Source organism: Myotis davidii, unplaced genomic scaffold (assembly GCF_000327345.1).
Source record: "Myotis davidii unplaced genomic scaffold, ASM32734v1 scaffold993, whole genome shotgun sequence".
Lineage (NCBI taxonomy): Eukaryota > Metazoa > Chordata > Mammalia > Chiroptera > Vespertilionidae > Myotis > Myotis davidii.
The window spans coordinates 2,116,114-2,137,954 of record NW_006285483.1 but is presented as its reverse complement, the minus strand read 5'-3'; the positions used below and the strand labels follow the sequence as shown (position 1 = coordinate 2,137,954).

Genomic DNA, 21,841 nt, shown 5'->3' with positions numbered 1-21,841 from the left:
AAAGAGCTGCATGTGGCTCGAGAACCGCAGTTTGCCGACCACTGGACTAGACTATGGATGTGATACTTGATATTTTTAAAGATAAACTTTTTTGCTTTTGTGTATTATACATGAAAACTTTAAAAATACAAAATAAAGTCTGTTATGGTTTAATATTTTTATTTTATGTATGCCATGTAATAGTAAAGCATAAATAATGCAAATTAAACATTACTATATATGACATATGCCAAATTATATTGAAAGTTAACTAAACAAAAAGGAAGCTACTTATGGGCTTTGCCTAACTTATTCCTACTTGAATCTTACAAAGGAATTAAGAAAATCAAGCCTAAGAGTTCAGACATACACTTAGTTGAAAGAAGAAAAAAATATAAATGTGGTTGCCCTATTTTAAGGAAACTCCAAGATCTTGGAATGATGATAATATGTATCATGAGCCTGGGAACGCTGAGATACTCCGGATCAAACCAAACAGCTCTATGTGATTCAGTTTACTGATATACTGTATTTATGTCACCAAAATTGACAAGCAATATAAATTATTCTTTGGCTTTAAAGTTTTGGAGTTATCTCTCAGGGGTTGACATACCACAGCCTTCAGAGATGCCATCACTGTGGTGGTGAACCGCCACCTCCCTGACACCTACCACCTAGTCTCACAAGTCATCCCTCGGGATCTACTTTCACATCTGGATGGATTACAGTTACTGAAGACCATACATCCTCTTCCAAAAAACTAGGTTTCTAAAAACATGGCCAAGAATTGTCCTTATCCTTGCCTGGCTGGCATGTCTCAGTGGTTGAGCGTCAACCTATGAACCAGGAGGTCACAGTTCAATTCTCAGTCAGGGCACCTGCCCAGGTTTCAGGCTCCATCCCTATTGGGGGCATGCAGGAGGCAGCCAATCAATGATTCTCTCATCATCATTGATGTTTCTATCTCTTTCTCTCCCTTCCTCTCTGAAATCAATAAAAAATATTTTTTTAAAAAAAGAATTGTCCTCATCCTTAATGGAATTTTAAAAATCTCTATTCAAGTTGCCAATTTAAAAATTAGAAAGCCAGTACACATTTTCTGAAAAAGTCAGATTCTTTTAAAAAGAGTACATTCTCTTTTGAACTTCATTATTACGATTAAAAATCATAATGACTGAGGTTTCTAATAATCACCAATTGTAAAAACAATCAAGACACAAGTCAAGTTGAAACACTCACTTTATTGTTGACTGATTGAAATTTATCATGCTAAAGGTGCTGAAACACTGAGGTGCTAGTCAGGAACCTTTTTAGTATGTGCCAGACCCTACTGCCTAATTCACACAAAGATTTTATTTTATCTTTTTCCATTTTACCGAAGTCTGTGATAATAGCTTTAGTTGATAGGCAGTAGGCATATGAGAACAGTGGGAGATCTAGCTCCTTGGTCTGTTGTATTCATATACAGAAAAAAGTTTGGAAAGCTGATAAAAACATTTCATTTTATTAAGCCTTAAAACCACTGAAACCAAATCCATGCCAAGGTTCCTACTTGACACATGTTCCTCAAAAGATATTATTTCCTTCAACATATACAAAGGTAAGAAAGGCATATTTAAGGGAAGAAATATCACCACGGTATATTGGCTTTTCAACATGACAGAGAAAAAGTAAACTTCCTTCATTTAGAAATTGGGTCTCCTCTTCACATACTCTGCCAAAAGACAGAGTCTGGCCAAAAGATGTAGGAGTCTTGATAATCTGTTCATCTTTTAAACCTTGCTAATAAAGTTGAATAAATGCCCATTACATAGATATCAACTTATAGAATCAGATGGACCAAATAGATTACTTTTCAGAACCTATTTTCATAGCAAACTGAGTCACCATACAGAGCTCATCCTCTAAAAAACACAAACAAAAACCTACTATCTCTGTAACACTTCTAGGGTTTGACATCATTGGGAAGGCACAATGCAATTTAATGAATTGTTATACCCACAATGTTAACACAGTACTCTTATCATATCACCAAGTGCGTTTTCTTTTTAATTACTTTCATATTCCTAGCCTTTCCTTTTGTTTCTGCAGTGCTTATTAGGAAAACTAAAGCAGAATTCAGTAAGAAAGTTCTAGTGAATTTCAAAGACGTTAAATCAGAGTTTCCTGCTGTCCTTGGATGAACAATTGTGGGATCAAACACAGAAAGTGGACAACCAAGATACCTAGTCTATTAAAAACCAGTCCCACAATCCTACTCGAATCTAGAATCCTACAGAGGGGACAAGATAAAAATGTTATAATATATCCCACTATCCAAAATTCTCTCAGAAGCTTAAAACAAACAAACTATTAAAAATATCAGCAGTAAAGCTTCTATTAACTGACTTCTAATCAGTTTCTCCCAAAATTTGCAAACAATATCTTATATAGATGATAATTTATACTTACAGGATGTAAAAAAATCTAAAATAAGAAAGCACTGTGTTAAATCTCTTAATGTTTTTGTGCGCACATTGCACATTTTCCCCTCAAAGTAAAAATATTACACATGCATCCTTTATCCTTCTATCTTGAAATATTAATAAAAATATAAAGCTTTAAAACATTAAAAATCTACCAGCATTTATAAATATATTAAACCAGATGAATACTTTTCTTTAGGAGACATTTAAATAAGTGATATATTAACAAAACCTTATCATTTATAATAATGTACCATTTAAAATTAAAGAAAGATATGAAAATAGAAGAATGCTCCCATAAATATAAAATAATTAGAAGCTGTTAAGTGTGATGGATGGTCCAAGTCCGGATGCCTTGCTCTTGAAACAGAATGCTGGGTTAGAAAGTTAAGAGCATTTCCTAGTTAATCACTTAGAAAATCAGCTCTTTCCCAGAGTTTCTTCCCTGGAATTCCTGAACCATTTAGACCCGCGGTCTTGGTGACCTTACATGCCTTTGTGTCTCACACAAACGTCTCTAAAAGAATCACACTGTGACGTGAAACAGATAGAATGAAGTCCCCACTGGAGTTGTGCTGATCATAATTTGAGAGGGGCAAGATAACAAACCAGCACACATCCACACACACATTATCCTCCAGTACCATAGATGCAGCAGTTTTTAGATGCTTCTTGATTGTAACAGAAGGCCAGGACTTTTCATTGAAAGGGATCCGAGCAGCAAAAAACAAACAAAAAAATGGCTGCTAGATGTTTAGTAGTTTGTCAAGGTAAATAATCTGAACTGAACAGTTGTAATAAATACCAAATTTCCAATTAACCAAATTCTCAATTAACAAAACATAAATATATTTTTCCTTAACAGAACTGAAAAAATCCCAACAGTGTGTCACGTGCAAGGCTAGTCTGCTTCCAGCTACAGCTAGTGCACAATGTCACGTGTCATCCATGCCTCACTCTTTTAATTCTTCCTCCTTTGGAAAGTGCTCTTGCTTGCAGGCCACATCCACCAGCAGATGAAGATCTAGAAAGAAAGGTTTGTTTACTTACTCTTAGCCTCTCAGACTGTAGGGTTCAAGAGACAAGTCTTCAGACAAGAAGAACAAGTTGCTTATGTGTCTTAAATCATTATCTTATCAGATTCTCCATGTAAGGGCATCCCTGTACCTCTAAAGCACATAGATGCAGCCCATTTGTTAACCCAACAAGACCAACGAAGTTTAAAATTTCTATCCCTTTAGTGATGTGGCCAAGCCTTTTTTCATTTAAAATGCCTTTAATTCTAAGTGAAAAGTTAAGTGTCAAAGGGATCAATTGAAAAATAGACATGAAAATTCATTTTTTTGATGCTATAAGAATAAGTGGGTGGGTTGTGGGAATATGAAAAGTAATACCTTCAGAAATACAATATTAAAATAGGTAATCACTACTTTTCCAAGTTGCATGCCCCATCAATTTTTCACTTATTGACTAACATAGCTGATCTCTTATAAAAACATCTATCTGAACTTGTCTGTAAAAAAAAAGCATACCCTCCTGACAGAGGTCAGGAGGCAAAGAATAGTTGGTTCATTAAGAATGAAAAGAAGTGCCCTAGCCGGTTTGGCTCAGCGGATAGAGCATTGGCCTACAGATTAATGGGTCCCGGGTTCGATTCTGGTCAAGGGCACATGCCTGATTTGTGGGCTCAGTCCCCAGGGGGGACGTGCAGGAGGCAGCTGATCAATGACTCTCTCTCATCATTGATGTTCTAATCTCTCCCGTTCCCTTCCTCTCTGAAATCAATTAAAAAATAATAATTACAAATAAATAAATAAGAACTGAAAAAAGGTAAAAAACTAAGCTTTCAGCTCAGGTACGAGGTTGTGTAACACAAAAAGCTAAGACCATGTATAGATGTAGACTAAATGGCTTATGTGAGTAACAGACAGAAATAAAAGGATGCTAATGAGACTTCTAGATTCAAACTTATAAACTCATAACAAGGCTAGGGAGCCTTTTTAGGTTGGTTTTGAAGCTTACAATTTTGCCCTAGTGACATTTTAGAGTTAAACTAAAACTATACAGCACAAATCCTTTATTTCATTCTGGACAGAGACTTTTGTCACTATGTTTGTAGAACACAGCCTCTGTGGGATTAATCCACAGCCTGAGTGAGAGAGCGGATTCAATAAAATAATTCTACTACCACCTCCAAAAATCTAGAAAGCATCTGAAATAGTACATCATTTTTGCCATATTTTGTAAAAAAAACAAACCAGTCACTAAGGGCAGGCACTCGCTCATCTAGTGAAGTCCACCTATAATCGATACATAAAGAGCAAGCAATTCATCCAGATGAGTATCTTACAGAGGAAGAATAGACCATCAGTTTAATGGTAAATTGGCTTCTTGCACATCCATGATCATGGCGGCATGATTCACAATAGACAAAAGGTGGAAGCAATCCAACTGCCCATCAACAAATGAATGGGTAAACAATAATAATTCACTGCATGTATTGCACGTAGCACATACATGCAATGGAATATTATTCAGGTTCAAATAGAAAGAGAATTCTAACACATACTACAACATGAATGAACCTTGAAGACATTACACTAATTGAAATAAGTCAGTCACAGAAGGTCAAATACTATGTGATTACACTTATATGAAGTACCAGGAGTAGTCGAATGTATAGAGACAGAAAGTAGAATGGTGGTTGCCAGGAGCTGCAGAGAAGGGAGTTACTGTGCAATGGATCCGGAGTTTCAGTTCGAAAAGATGAAAAAAAGATCTGGAGATGCTAATGGTAGTACAACAATGTGAATGTACTTAATGCAACTGAAATGTACACATAAAAATGGTTAAAATGGTAAATTGTATATTATGTATATCTTACCACAAAATGGCTTCTTTACAGTCTAAATAATGATAATGGTACTAATATACATATATATATCACATCTTTTTTTCAAGTAACTAAAATTCACTACTATAAGGTCATCTAATTAATACGGAGGAGTAAATAGATACTCAGGGAAAGAACCATTAAGCTATATGGCTAACAAGTAAAGTCAGTGGTTTCTAAACCTTGCTGCACATTGCAATCCTTAAAAACAATACTGATGCTCATGGCTCCTACCCCATACATTCTGATTTAGTTGGTATAAAGTGCAACCTCGGTATCAGGATTTTTTTTTTTAATCCTCACCCGAGGTCATGCTTTCATTGATTTAGAGAGAGAGTAAGGAAGAGAGAAACATCAATGTGAGAGATAAACATTGATCAATTGCCTCATAATATGCGCCCTGCATGGGGATCAAACCCTCAACCTTGGGTATGTGTCTCGACTGGGACTCAAACCCACGACCCTTCAGTGGACAGAATGGTGCTCCAACTAGCCAGAGTGACATCTTTTGAAAGCTGACCACAAGATGTAGAAAGAGAAACACCTACTTATGATCGTTCTCTGAACACCTCAGCTCCATATCAGACAAAAAGGACAGGCCATATCGTAATGGAAAATACTAACATAAGCTTTTGGAATATGAATAGACCCCATTGTAACCCAACTTTGAAAGCAGAGCAGTAATTCTTGATCATGACAAAGGTAAATACTATTAAAGCAACTATGCAGTGGGAGGCTGAAGGACAAAAGCAACAAACTCTTTTTTTTTTTTTTCAGTGAACAAATGTCATTTATTTAACTACTTAAGACTCTATTATATTGATAGGTTCAAATTATGGACAAGAGCATATCACAGATAGGCATGTTTAAAATAACAGTAGATATAAGGCTCTATAACAGCCTTGAAGTGAGTTATGTAAATTAGCGTGAGCAACAAACCCTCTTAATCTTAATGCTTGGCTTTAAAGTAGCATTTGGCACACAGCTTCTAATAACAAGCATCTAAACAATAATTTTATTAAAGTGAGTTTCCTTAATTAGCAAAGGAGTTAGAATCTATAGACCAATAAAAACACAAAAAGACATACACCAGCCTGGTGCTAATAGAGGTTTATATGACTTCATTCAGAAGAGAACCTTGCATACTCCTCAGAGAAGGTGAGTATTTGGGAATCACAGCACCTTCGTTGGTTTGAGAGCTGAAAGGCCTTGAGGGACAAGGGCACTGTATTTATTTGGGAATGTTAATTCTTTTTAAAAATATATATTTTATTGATTTTTTTACAGAGAGAAGAAGGGAGAGGGATAGAGAGTTAGAAACATCGATGAGAGAGAAACATCGATCAGCTGCCTCCTGCACACCCCCTACTGGGGATGTCCCCGCAACCAAGGTACATGCCCTTGACCAGGATCGAACCTGGGACCTTTCAGTCCACAGGCTGACGCTCTATCCACTGAGCCAAACCAGTTAGGGCTGGGAATGTTAATTCTTATTGCAAGCACTCTCCAGGGTCTTGGGGCTATTACTTTAATGAAATTTCACCCATAATCCAACAGGCACAAAATTCCTTTCTTCAGGAATGAACTGAACTCTTAAACATTCAGTTTCCCTTAACTATAAATATCCCATCAGAATATAGGACAGTGTAGCTTCCACAATAAGATTACTATTTGGGTATATTCAGTTTAGGGTAATATCATTATAGAAATTTGAGGTACATGATTGAGTCTAATTTGATTTAACTCTTGGTATTTTTAATCCATAACTTATTTCCTTAAGTCTAAATGTGCTCAAAAGCATGGCAATGCCTGATTAACAACCTCCTTCTAACAAAATGCATATCTTTTGAGATCAACATGTGGATACAAATCTAATTGAAGTCACTTATTAAAAAAAAAATTCAAAGAAATCTTGAAGTATGAGGAGATGCCCCTACCCTAAACAGAGCAGATTTTCAAAATAGGTCAGTTATAGAGGGCTCTGATAAGTTCTGGAATACAGAATGCTCCTGTTCAACAGGATACTGAGCAACATAATGACATTCCCACATTTAATGGTAGAAGGAGTAGCAGAATTTGGAGCCAAAGAAGTCTTGAAGGTGGTTTCTTAAAAATATAATGTATTATGAGAGCTGGAACCTTTATTTATTTGTTTGTTTGTTTGTTTATTTTTATTTTAGAGAGCAAGGAAGGGAGAAACATTGATTTGTTGTTCCACTTCTTTATGCATTCATTGGTTGAACCTGCAACCTTGGCATACAGGCCAGTGATGGCGAACCTTTTGAGCTCGGCATGTCAGCATTTTGAAAAACCCTAACTTAACTCTGGTGCCGTGTCACATAGAGAAATTTTTTGATATTTGCAACCATAGTAAAACAAAGATTTATATTTTTGATATTTATTTTATATATTTAAATGCCATTTAACAAAGAAAAATCAACCAAAAAAATGAGTTCGCGTGTCACCTCTGACACGCATGTCATAGGTTCGCCATCACTGATATAGGGACTACATTCTAATCAACTGAGTTACCCAGCCAGGGTGAGAGCTGGAACCTTATTGAAGCTCCACTACTATCATTACTCTTAATGATAGTGACAGTTGAAATTTTATATTTGGTTCCTATCATTTAATCATTTACCTTTGGAGTTCAGTATCTATCAAAATAAAAAACATTTGTGGTTTTGGTTTTTCAGTTAATCCTCACCTGAGGATGTTTTCTCCACTGTTTTTGTTTGTTTTTTAGAGAGAGTGAAAGGGACGGGGAGAGACAGAGAGAAGCATGGATGTGAGAGAGACACAGCGATTGGTTGCCTCTCGCACACACCCGACCAGGGCTGAGGATCGAGCCTACAACTGAGGTATGAGCCTTTGACCAGAATCAAACTTGGGACCCTTCAGACAGCCTGACACTCTATCCACTGAGCCAAACCAGCTATGGCAATAAAAAACATTTGGGCATCTACAAGAACTAAACTGAATACTAGTCCATTGTGAACCCTCTCCACAAGTACCTTCTTACTCTCTTAAGGGCTTCTCTGGTCATCAATGATCAGGGCTGTGAAAAGATCAGAAGCTAAGCACAAAGACTTTCTAATACAAGGTGCAATAAACTGAATGCCCAATTTATACATTGAAACATAACCCCCAATGTGATGGTGTTAGAAGATGGTTCCTTTGGGAAGTAATTAGGGCATGTGGGTGGAGCCCTTATAAATGAGATTAGTACCCTTATAAAAGAAATCCCAGAGAGCTCCCTTGTCCCTTCTGCCATGAACGGACACAGTAAGAGGGCGGCCATCTATGAACCACGAACTGGGCCCTCGCCAGACAATGAATCTGTTGGTGCCTTAATCTTAGACTTCCCAGCCTCCAGAACTGTGAGAAATAAATTTCTGTTGTTTATAAGTCACCTACTCTATGGTATTTTTGTTATAGCAGCCTGAACAGAACAAGATACAGACAAGCAAACTTTTTCTGTAATGAGCTAGATATTAAATATTTTAGGCTTTGTGGGCCATATGGCTGGCCTCTATTGTAACTGCTCAACTCTGCTACTGTGGTGTAAAAACAGCCATAGATAATATGCAAATGAATGCCTGCGGCTGTGTGTTCCAATTAAACTTTATTTATGAACACTGAAATTTGAATTCCGTATCGTGTGTGTGTCGTAAAATATTCTTCTTTTGATTTCCCCCCAACCATTTAAAAGGTAAAAACCATGCTCATCATGCAGGCCACATAAAAACAGGCAGATGATAGACTTGGTCTATGGGGCATAGTTTACCAACTGCTATACTCAAGAGAAATTTTACCAAAACAGGAGAATTCATCAAATAAAATATTGGTATAATAGTTGTCAAAAAATTATCTTTTCTCCAAATGGTCAACTAGCACATGAGAAGATGCTCAATATGGTTAGCCATTAGGAAATACAATCAAAACCACAATGAGAAAGCACTTCATACCCACCAGGATGGCTACAATAATAATAAAAAGTGGAAAATAACAAGTGTTAGAGAGGATGTGGAACAATGGGAAGCTTGTATATTGTTGTTGGGAATGTAAAATGGGTCAGCTGTTACAAAAAAACACACAACAGTTTGGCAGTTCCCTGACCCTATTAAAATGAAAATGTAATCAGATGTCATAATATTGCCAATATTTCACAACTTTTCTGCCTAGTAATTAATTCTGGGCTCCTACAAACTGCAGGAGAAGCAATCCCAGTGATAGAGCCATACTTTATACTATCTTTATAATATGCTCAGGATAATGTTTTTAATGTTCATCTAATATTTTCCTGCCATAATTTAAACACTTTCCTGCCATATTTAAGCCTGTTAATAAGAGAACAAGTACAACTATAATTACAAAGTCTATGGAATCAGAAGCAATTATGAAATCACCTTTCATCCTTGCCTTCTCCAAGTTAAATAACCCAAATTCCTTTGCTTTTACTTAGTATGTACTATCTTTTTGAAAGCTCAAATTCTTACATGAAATATTCTAAAAAAAAACTTTTACATACTTTACAAGGATAATTAAGAAAAACAGTTAAAATTACAGCTATGTAAAGTAGCAATGTCATAAGTAAAATACAATGAATAAATAATAAAGATCCAGAAAAATTGTTGTTCATATGTTAATTCTACACCATGGTTCTACTTCTAACATTCTAGAGCACAGTAATCCTTACCAGGGGACTTTCCTTGCTGTGAGCTGCTTCTTCGCTCCCTGTATCTGACTGGAGTGGATAAATCTGTGTCTTTACTAGGCTTGCTAGCAGGCCCCATCTCTGAAATAAGGAATCCCATCTGTTCTGAAGGCAAGATATTCTCAGGTGGATTGGTCTGGCATTTTATACTGGCATCCACCTAAAATATTAAATCCACTCATTATTCTGAATTTCTATCAAATTATCAGAGGAGTTCTATTATAGAAACATGACCCAACAAATGTACTTGTAAACATCCTTATGAATGATATTATCTTTGATTTTGTTGATTTAATCTGAATATTCAGTAGTAAAATGTATATTTCCCTATACACAGACTGTTAAAATGTATGTGGAACCAAAACATTTACTTATACGAAACTTACTAATTTTTTTTTTTGGTAAAATTCACACACACAAAAATTTACAATTGGTTAAAGTTATCTTTTTCCAGTCTAGCAACCCTTTTCATCAGGTTGCCCCTCGGTTGGTTATACTGCAGTGGCCATAGGCATAACCCTGTTGGATTATCAGTGAGGACACTTAGTTCTCCTAATTCTGTATTCTTTGTCTTCAACAGGCTCTTAGTCCCTATAAAATCTAGATCTGTCCTGCTTATGAGATATGAGTTTCTTTCTTAGAGCTCCTAAGTTTTCGTTGGAATGTCAAATCCCTTTGTCAAGATAACCAAATTCTGAAATACTCTATTTTGTGTGTTTTTTAATACTCTATTTCTTTATGAATTTATTTTAAAATAGAACTATATAATGCAATAAAGCTTATTAAGTTAATTCTAAAAACGGATTTTAAATATATGTACTTTTATTTAGAATTGAAGTTTACTCATTTTCTGGTCAAAAACTAGCAGCAATAAAGAATTAGCCTCTACCTTGAGAATATTAGTAAGGAAGTTCAGAGTACTCACAAGTCAATTAGAATTCAGTAATGCTGTAAGAAAGTATAAAAAGATTTCCAACCATCTCCTTATTTCCATGCTACAAATGGCTAGGAAGTCCTGATATTATCTGTCAGATAAACCATCCCTTCTGAGTAGTGGAATTCAATCAGCCAAGCATACCTCGTCCATCCAAATCAAGATAGGAAGCAAAACTCAAGGAAAGCTTTTAACATGTAAATAAGTCTTAAACCACAGTGCTCAGACTGGCTGTCTAGAGGTTGACTTCAGACCACAACATCGTGAGAAAAGGCCTGCGAGTTAAGGTTACTTCTTTCTGAATCTTTTGTGCAGAACCACTGGGACAGGATCCTTCTAGAAAGCCAAATAAAATCTGCACAAACTCTCCACTAGAACAGCAAGAAAACTAGGTACTTAAGCTTTATTAGCACTTCTTCTTTTCCCCTTACCTGGTGTGGGCTGAACGGTAGCCCTTCCTGCACAAATACTACTGAAGGTGGAGATGGATTATGACTTAGATGCTCCTTCAGTTTGACATGAGCTTGTTGGATGGCTGCAGATTCCTGCATTGTAGTATTTTCAACAGGCTGAGCTGTGTGGATGGCATACATGTACTCAGGTGACTGTGGTAGAGAGCAGGTCATTGCTTGTTCTGATCCGACCACAAAAGATGTAATATCTGAACCTACAGGAGTAAGTGGCTCCAGCTGGCTAGCCTGACTTGTGGAAGATGGATTGTTATTGCTTGAATTGGCTAGGATATGTTGGCCTCTGTTAGACTGAGATGTTGGGCACTGATTCTCAACAGGCTCCACCTTTACCATCTCCAATTTAGGGGAGGAATGCAATTCATCTAAGATCCGAAAAACAGCCTCTAGGTTTACTTCTGTCTTTTTATTTTCATCAGCAGTACCACAAGGCCAATTAGAAGGCAGAAACTCAACTGGATAGGAGGATGGCATTGGAGGATTCTGGGAAAAGAGAAAATAGGACTGTTTGGATAGAAAATTCAAATATGAGGTTAAGGAGGAAAGAAACAGCATATAGACTGATGAATGCTAAACATAGATTAAACTTAAAGCTTATTTTAAAAAAACTTGAACACTAATCAACTTTTCAGCAGTGATAGCCTCAATTCTATTTTCAACATTTACTTAGCAACTATTATGTGTCAACCACTATACTAAGTTTAACCACTATACTGGAATGGATCAATCATTTTCAGGGCTAAAATATACAAAATCAAAAGGCTAAAGTACCCCAAAACTTAATTTGCTGATAAAATGTCTATATATCAAGTTCTTCCATATAGGTTGGCAGACAAAAACATCACTTGTATCTATTATATATTTGTATCTATCATACACTACTATAGGAATGTAGTAAGGAAATTTCAAACACAAGATGCTCACAAGTCCACCAAGGCTTCTATAGATTCAGGGGGAGGTACTGTTCCAAATGATCTGAGAAAAAAATGGATGGAATATCGACTGGCCTTTGGTTCCTGAGATTATTTTTAATAATAAAACAATAGATTTAAAAATAGCTGTCACTTCTAGATTGATCTTTAAGATGTATTCTCTTAAACATTGTATTTTGCACAGAGTAGGCATTCAATTACATGTTTGGTGATAAATGATCTCAAGCTATGCTATGAAATACTGAAAAGTAATGATTAAATAAAATGTAATGAATTGATGTTGCCAAATGTAGAACTTTGCACAGAACAGGCATTCAATAAAAGTTTGTTGATTATCTCAGATTATAAACCTAAAATACAGAAGAGTTATGATTAAATAAAACATGTAGTTTGTCCATGTTGCCAAATATACTAAAAAGACTGTCAATAATTTAAAGAACACTAATGCCAAATAATGTAAATTTAATTGTTTAATTTTATGTCTACTTATCTTTATTTTCCTATAATAAACATGCATTGTCCTGTAGTAAGAAAAAGTCTTTAAAGATGTTTTAAATTATTTAAGACAAACATAATCAAGATATGAACATTGTTAGAATATCACCAGTATGATTCAGGGAGAGGGTTCTGGATCCACAAATAAGAGCATCCATTTTGTGTGAACAGATATGTCCTTCTAGTAAAGATAAATAGATTGGACTATCATGATTGATGATATCTGCCATTAAAAATGTCCAACTAAGCCTGGCCCATGTGGCTCAGTGGTTGAGTGTTGACCTATGAAGCAGGAGGTCATGGTTCAATTCCCAGTCAGGGCACATGCCCAGGTTGTGGGCTCGATCCCCAGTGGTGTGCAGGAGATAGCCAATTAATGATTCTCTGTCATCATTGATGTTGCGCATGCACTCTCTCTCTCTCTCTTTCTCTTCCCCCCTTCCTTTCTGAAATCAATAAAAATATATAAAAAAAAACAAAAAAGGGGCCGAAACCGGTTTGGCTCAGTGGATAGAGCGTCGGCCTGCGGACTGAAAGGTCCCAGGTTCGATTCCGGTCAAGGGCATGTACCTGGGTTGCGGGTACATCCCCCGTAGGAGGTGTGCAGGAGACAGCTGATCGGTGTTTCTCTCATCAATGTTTCTAACTCTCTCTCTCCCTTCCCCTCTGTAAAAAATCAATAAAATATATTAAAAATAAAAATAAAAAACAAAAAAGGAGACTATTTTTTTTAAATGTCCAACTAAGCCCCCTGATCCACTTCTATACTCTCCAAACAACAATCTAACTATAATTTGACACCCATGTAGACTTTTTCAAAAAAAAAAAAAAGGAATGTTCTTTTGGAATGCCACTAGTAAGATATTCTCTTAAGAATGGAAGCTATTTTGGCTACATAATATCAAAGGCAAACACATAATTCCAATCTTTAAGCAATTATAGCATAAAATACAAAGCACAGAATTTAATCTTATCTAGAAATAGCAATCTAAAACAACTGGTTCATAATAAGTAATGAGAAACTAATTGAAGTAAACAAAATTTTTAAAGGTAAAGGATTTCAGATGTCATTTTGGAAATAAGTGCATAAGTTGGACTGTAGGTATTGGTGAGAGTACACGAATGGTCAGTATATTGTAATGGTTTACAACTTGGAGGCTGAAGGACCACCACTTAAATTTCTCGTTTTTTAATATCATTTTTCTTTTCTCCTTAAAAAAAAGTAATTACCCACTCATCTGCTGATGGACACTTAGGCTGTTTCTAAATCTTAGCTATGGTGAATTGTGCTGCTACGAACATAGGGGTGCATATATCCTTTCTGATTGGTGTTTCTGGCTTCTTGGGATATATTCCTAGAAGTGGAATCACTGGGTCAAATGGGAGCTCCTTTTTTAGAGGAAACTCCATACTGTTCTCCACAGTGGCTGCACCAGTCTTCATTCCCACCAGCAGTGCAGGAGGGTTCCTTTTTCTCCGCATCCTCTCCAGCAGTTGTCCTTTGTTGATTTGTTGATGATAGCTATTCTGTCATGGAGAAAGGTAAATAACTCATGATTTCACTCATTTGTGGAATATAGAGAACAACATAGACTGATGAACAGGGACAGATCCAAAGACAGAGAAACAGCGATCAGACTATCAATCCCCAGAGGGAAAGTAGGGGAGGAAGGGGGTAAGGGGAAGAGATCAACCAAAGGACTTGTATGCACGCAAATAAGCCAAACCGACGGACATGGACAACAGGGGGATGAGAGCATGAGTGGGGGGGAGGAGGGGACAGGTTGGGGGTTAATGGGAAATGAGGACACATTTGTAATACCTTAACCAATAAAGAAATTTTAAAAAAAAGTACACCACCTCGAAACAATCTGTCATTTGGTGACATATATTTTAAGAGTTACCTGGTATTTATTCATTTTGCCATGGGAGCACCAAGAATAAATGTTCCAAATAGCCTATGAGACTACAGAGCACTTGAAATATGGTATGACGAGGAATAAATTTTATTTAATTTTAATTTTAATAACCACATGTGACTAGTGCCTACTATATTGGACAGTGCAGGCCTAGAAGAATCCTCAGACATCATTTTATGTCAACTCTCTATTTTTAGAATTGCGAAAACTGAGGCCATAATCCATAGCTTACCTGTGGTTACTCATTAAGGTAAAATTACACTTTGAAATTCTACAAGGTTCATACTATTGCATCTGATACACAGAGTATGTCCATTGTTCCAAGATCTTACCTGGAAGTAGTTGCAGTGTGCATAGGTAGAGGCAGTGGGAGTGACACAACTGCTGAGAGCGTCCATGTGGGTAGAAGGAGAGCAGCACTGTAATACAGCTGGAACGAATTCAAAATACAAAGTCCATCAACCAAAATAAACCTCTACAGCAGCGGTTCTCAACCTGTGGGTCGCGACCCCTTTGGCAGTTGAACGACCCTTTCACAGGGGTCGCCTAAGACCATCCTGCATATCAGATATTTACCTTATGATTCATAACAGTAGCAACATTACAGTTATGAAGTAGCAACGAAAATAATTTTATGGTTGGGTCACAACATGAGGAACTGTATTTAAAGGGCCAGAAGGTTGAGAACCACTGCTCTATAGCATTCAAGGTACTCCCCTCTTTTATCTTGGAAAAGAGTACTTTCCTTTGTGGGTGCAATAAAATATATTTAGTCAGTTAGGTGCTTTGTTTATTGAAAACATGATACAAAATTAATTTTAAAGGTCACTTAATAGTGTCATGTCTAATTTTATAAATGATTTCTTAGCACCTAAACATTTTTGTATCTTTCTAACCAAACATTAACTGTTATTAAATGTAATTTCTTTTTGTTGAAAATATCAGAACATATTTGGAATTCCAAAATAATTATTTCAATCATTTTAATAGTAGCACACACTTGGAGGAGGAGGTGTTTTTAAGGATAAAATAAGTATGAAATACTCTCCAAACAGTTCTACCATTATATAATGCATCCAGTGAAATCTATGAAAAAAAATGTTTTAACCATGACAAGTGGTTAGGAATTCAGATCCTAGCATCAGACTGCCTAGCTTTGGACCCCAGATCCAAAATTTAAAATATGAGTTTTTTTAAAATAATCAATCCCCTTATTTTTATTTATTTATTTTTAAAATATACAGTGGGGCCTTGACTTATGAGTGTCCCAACTAACGAGTTTTTTGAGATACCAGCTGCCTCTCAGCCGATTTTTTGCATTGAGTTGACAGAGTAATTTGAGTTAACAAGCTCCTTAACGAGCTCGGTCTCGGAACAAATTAAACTCGTAAGTCAAGGCCCCACTGTATATTTTTATTTATTTCAGAGAGGGAGAGGGAGAAAAAGATAGAAACATCAATGATGACAATCACTGATCGCTAGCTCCTGCACATCCCCTATTGGGGATCAAGCCCACAACCCGATCATGTGCCCTTGATAGGAATGGAACCCAGGACCCCTCAGTCTGTAGGCTGATGTCCACTGAGCCAAACCAACTAAGGCTAAAGTTATCTTTTTTAAAAACAGTATTTTTTAAAAATGTGCTTTTATTGATTTCAGAGAGAGGAAGGGAGAGGAAGAGAGAGAAACGTCAATGTGAGAGAGAAACATTGATTAGCTGCCTTCTGCACACCCCCTAGTGGGGACTGAGCCAGGTATGTGCCTTGACTAGGAATCAAACTGATGACCTGTTGGTAGATGGGACGATGGTCAACCAATTGAGCCACACCGTCCAGGGCGAGATCCAAAAATTTAATAGCTGCATAAACTTGAGCAGGTTAATCTCTTTGGCTTCAGTTTCTGCATCCCATTAGAATAGGGATGATAATAGTACCCACCTAACATGTTTGTTGTGAGGAATGAATGAGTTAATCTGCATAAAGAAGTTAGAATAGTACTGGCATACAGTAAGCAATCAATCAATAAATAGCTAACACTGCCATTATTTTACTGAAAAGAAAACATTTTCCAAAGTTTCTCTTTATAGCAGGTTACCATGAAAAGATTGAACTCTTTATACTGGGATAGTTATACTCACAGATGCAGTCTTAAAAATAGGTTGAGTCTTCTCTTTTCCAGAGAGAGACTCTCCAGAACGAATGAAAATCAGTTATTATATCATACCTTTGGATTAAACAGAGGATGATATTTATTGAGCACCTACCATGTTGCAGGCACTGTACTAGTGCTTTACATATATTAGCTTATTTAATTCAAACAACGATTGAATGAGATATTACCAGTAATTTACAAAAATAAGGAAACTAAAGCTCAGAGACATGAAATAATTTGCCAAAAGTCACAAAGTGGGTAATGATAGATGCACTGATCAAAATCCAAAATATGTTTTCTTTAATAACCCACAATACTTCCCTAATCTTCCTTCTTCCTGAAATATACTAGAATTCTACTTGAACATTTTTAAAGTGTCTTTATTACAAGGTGCAACTCTCTCTCTTTTTATACAAATTTTTCATATTTCCAGTGCTCTAATACTATTACTAAATAGCCTGGCCAGTGTTGCTCAGTGGTTGGGCATCGATCTGTGAGCAGATGCTCACAGTTCGATTCCCGGTCAGAGCACATGCCTGGGTTGCAGGCTTGATCCCCAGTAGGGGGCATGCAGGAGGCAGCCGATCAATGATTCTCTCTCATCATTGATGTTTCTATCTCTCTCTTCCTCTCCCATCCTCTCTGAAATCAATAAAAATATATATTTTAAAATTACTAAAAAATCTCATTCTGTAATCTTTGAAAGTAAAGTAGCCCAAGGATTGTAAAAATGCATTGAAATGTTTTCCTATTTCTCCATTACTGACTACCGATATTTAAAATGTTATAAGTTCATAAAGGTATACTAGAAATAAATATTCTTATATCAATGTGCAATTTAAAACATCAAATTTTGCACATGTAAAGAAAAACTTGAAATAATGGAAAGAACTCTAGATATAGATATTGCTAAGAAGGTCACATAAAATTCAGGCTGTTGTGACCTGCTTTATCCTTGAAGGTTTTTAAAATTTACAATTAAAATGTTATGTATCTGAATTTGGTTTCCCAGAATATTTAAAGGCATTAATATCCTGAGAAATAAGTTAAACACCGAGGAGGGGTCTGCATGGTTTGCCAAAACTCTGAAAAAAATCAAGACTTTTTTCTAGTGTTTTAACAGCTAGGGAAAACCTAGCCCCCTAGCAGCAGGAAAAGAGTTAGAGGTGCAGGTTTACATCCATCAGGGCAACATTAGTGTTTCATTAAAAATATATCAATGATGTGTAGGGATTAAGAAAAAAAACCAAAACACATTATGTATACACAAACAACAGTGTGGTATTAGCCAGAGGGGAAAAGGGATGTGGAGGCTAGTGGAGGTGAGCATAGGGGAAGAAAATGGGGATAGATAGAGACTGCTTTAGGCGAAGGGCACACCAGCAGAGCACAGACGTTTTGTTGAGTTGTACACGTAAAACCTGTATGGTTTTGTGAACCAATGTCATCTCAATAAATTCAATAAAGAAAAAAAATAAAGCGATGAAAAATTATTGGCTTTATTTTTCTGATATTGCTATATCTGACTCCATTGGTTATACATTTTAAATAGTTGTTAAACGTGCACTTTAAAATAAATTTCTTGGAGAAATAAAATAGAATATACAACAGAGAAAATATTTGTAGCTGATAACTGATTTGGTATCTAAGAAAACAGCATTATAGTGAATGTCCTTTAAGGTGTCCAGTAACAAATGAAAAGTAGAAAGTTACCTCATGAAAAAAAGGACTTGAATAGATAATCCAAAAAGATTCCTCAGTGGCTATTTCCTTACCCATGCAGTCCTACTTTGTATAGTTAACAAAACAGAACAAAGCCAGGTGCATATCAGTAAGCGTATTGAATATGAAAACCTAGCTATAGAAATGTAACTGTGTCCTTAATACATGAAAAATTAATCTAGTGTGTGTTATGAGTTTATCACTATGTCCTAAAACACATTCTTCTCTATAAAAAAACTTCCAGTGTCATCCTGAAGGTAGTATTAAGGCATTAAGTTGCATGTAGGATGAAAAGCTAAAATAATGAACAAGAGCCTATCTCAGATATAAATATGAGGTGATTACATTTTTAAAACAATTCTAATAACTAAAAATAAACCAGATTACTAAAAATTACCTAAAGGTAAATTTTTTCAAAACATAATAAAGGTAAAAATTTTCACTCCCACTATGAAAATAACATCATAGGGAAAAAAAATGAATTCAGGAATAAGACAAAAGTAAAAAGAGTCAATTGATAATGAATCTACTTTTTGTCTTTGAAGGAGTGACAAGAAGGAAAAAAATGTAAATGAGCTAGGCAGAGAAAACAGACGCTTCAAGAGAGGAATGAAAAATATAAGGAAGATTCAGATGAGTCATTTTATGAGCCAATCTGATGGCAATTTTTTAGTCTCAATATTTGGCCTTACTAAAGAAATTAATTTATGAAATATAACAAAATTCAAAATTTACTGGTTATGCTATAGAAAGACCAGACCCAAGTTTATTTTCAATATAAGTAATTTTTAAATGAAGTTGGATGTTGTTGTTTTTACTAAAATTTAATCAAAACCTCCCCAAGTCATACAGCTCACTTCAAAAGGATTCAGAAGTATGACCATTATTCCAAAATTAGTTACTTTATTAGGACTTACAGAGCTGGATTTTGGAGTGATTATTATCCTGCCTCTGAGAATAATATTCTATGTAACTTTGGGAAAGTTATTTGGAATGCTCTTCATAAACGCATATTTACTAAGTTATTGGTTAAATTGCTTACTACTTTTTGCTTCCTTACCCTAAAGTTTGAAAGAATTAGTATTTTCACAGTATTTTTATGGCATTTTCTTTTCCATAGAAGGTCTTTTATATTTAACAGTACAACTTTTTATTTATAACGTGCTTCAGAATGTTCAAAGCAGTTTTGCCTACATTATAGCATAGAACTATTCATATATTAGAAGTCATCATGAGGTCTCTTATTCTCATAACCTCAGAAACTTTATAGTCATTTCAATTATTGCTCTTAAAGAAGACAAAACAAAAATTCAGATAACAAGATTCTATTTCATAAGCACCATACACATCAAAATATCAGCACTTAGTTATTTTACTTTATTTATTTATTTTTAAATATATTTTTATTGATTTCAGAGAGGAAGGGAGAGGGAGAGAAAGACAGAAACATAAGTGATGAGAGAGAATCATTCATAGGCTCCCTTCTGCATGCCACACACCAAGGATCTAGACCACAACCCGGGCATGTGCCCTGAACAAGAATTGAACCGTGACCTCCTGGTTTATAGGTCGATGCTCAACCACTGAGCCATGCTGGCTGGGCCTTACTTGTTATTTTAATGTTTCTTTCCTAGTCCTTGCCTTGAACTCTTGGAGATAATTTTTAATTTATAAATTTATATCCAAGCTAACATAAAATATTTTTAGCCTGCAGGAGACAGATGATCAATAATTCTCTCTTATCACTGATGTTTCTCCCTCCCCCTCCCTTCCTCTGAAATCAATAAAAAAATATTTTTTAAATATTTTAAAATAACATGTCCTAAATCATAATTTTAAAAATAATATTTCTATAATGAATGAATAATATTAACTATTTATAGTGTTTTCTGATAAGTAATATATAACTGGTTCTCAAAAAATTTAGAACTAGGAGTTTCCAAACTGGAATTCGGAATACATTTTCCCATAGAAACATTATACAGGCTAGTTTGACTTTTCAGCCAGACTGTAACAATCTGTACCTTAAGTGTAGGAATATAGTAATAGCAATATAAAGCTAATATCTAATATGTCCATAGAAAATGCCTCCAAAATTCCAAATTGGAAGGCCAAACACATTTCTACATCTCCCTGCTGCAGTCTTTCCAATTTTCCACTCTCCAGAAGCTTTTGAGTCTCTAGTAAGTTTAATGAGGAGGGTTTGAAGGGGATTAGGAAAGAAAAGAGAAACATTTCTTGGTAAAAGGAGAGGAGGTAGGGTTACTGTCTAGTTTATGGGCTACAGAAAATAAAGCAAGTGTATGGAAGTCACAGACTATCTCTATGTATATATTCTATGGGAATACAGGGAATGTAACCAAAATTGTAATGTAGACAGTCATGCCTAATGTGTTTATTAAAATATTGGATTAAACTCACTAATAAAAACCTGGCCCTATTTGTTGCTATACATAAGATATATAACTTACAACATAAAATTTGTCATCTTCTGTTTTTATTTTATTTTATTTTTTTTTAATATATTTTATTGATTTTTTACAGAGAAGAAGGGAGAGAGATAGAGAGTTAGAAACATCGATGATGAGAGAAACATCGATCAGCTGCCTCCTGCACATCTCCTATTGGGGATGTGCCCGCAACCCAGGTACATGCCCTTGACCGGAATCGAACCCAGGACCCTTCAGTCCGCAGGCCGACGCTCTATCCACTGAGCCAAACCGGTTTTGGCTCATCTTCTGTTTTTAAAGATCACACAGATATTTTTGTTCTTCAAAGAAGTAGCTGACAATCTGGAAAAATACTAGGCCTCGTCTAGTAATTCCCTTATCTAATTTACATTCCTTCCATTTATTTTAGCTTTTGATGTCATTCTGCCTGAGAAAAATAGTCTAACAAATACTTCTAGAGATTGCTTCCAGATCTATATATCCTGAGTAAATTAATTTGCCTAGAATCTTAACTCATAGGGCAAAAAAATGCCCCCTTCTTCTCTCTGGTCTTTTCTGAAAGTCTTGACCCTTGTCTTGTTTCTATTGGCCCATTTCATCACTATGTAAAGCACACTACATGATGAAACACACACTACAGCTATGCTGCTTCTGCAAAATAGACTATACATTTGAGTAAAATGGTAAGGCTATTACTCTGCAAAAATGTCTATC

The 21,841-nt window shown here is 35.7% G+C and overlaps 1 protein-coding gene across 1 annotated transcript in view; it reads right to left on the bottom strand.

The window, feature by feature from the left end:
- Positions 1-1,203: 1,203 nt before the first annotated feature.
- HSF5 (heat shock transcription factor family member 5) overlaps positions 1,204-21,841 on the bottom strand; it is a 21,806-nt gene continuing 1,168 nt past the window's right edge. The window contains exons 2-5 of the mRNA XM_015559063.1: positions 15,137-15,234; positions 11,420-11,941; positions 10,037-10,214; positions 1,204-3,468 (exon numbers count right to left, since the gene is read on the bottom strand). Of these exons, the coding sequence (XP_015414549.1) occupies positions 3,398-3,468; positions 10,037-10,214; positions 11,420-11,941; positions 15,137-15,234 (869 nt within the window). The 3' untranslated portion in view covers positions 1,204-3,397. The remainder of the gene's footprint in view (positions 3,469-10,036; positions 10,215-11,419; positions 11,942-15,136; positions 15,235-21,841) is intronic.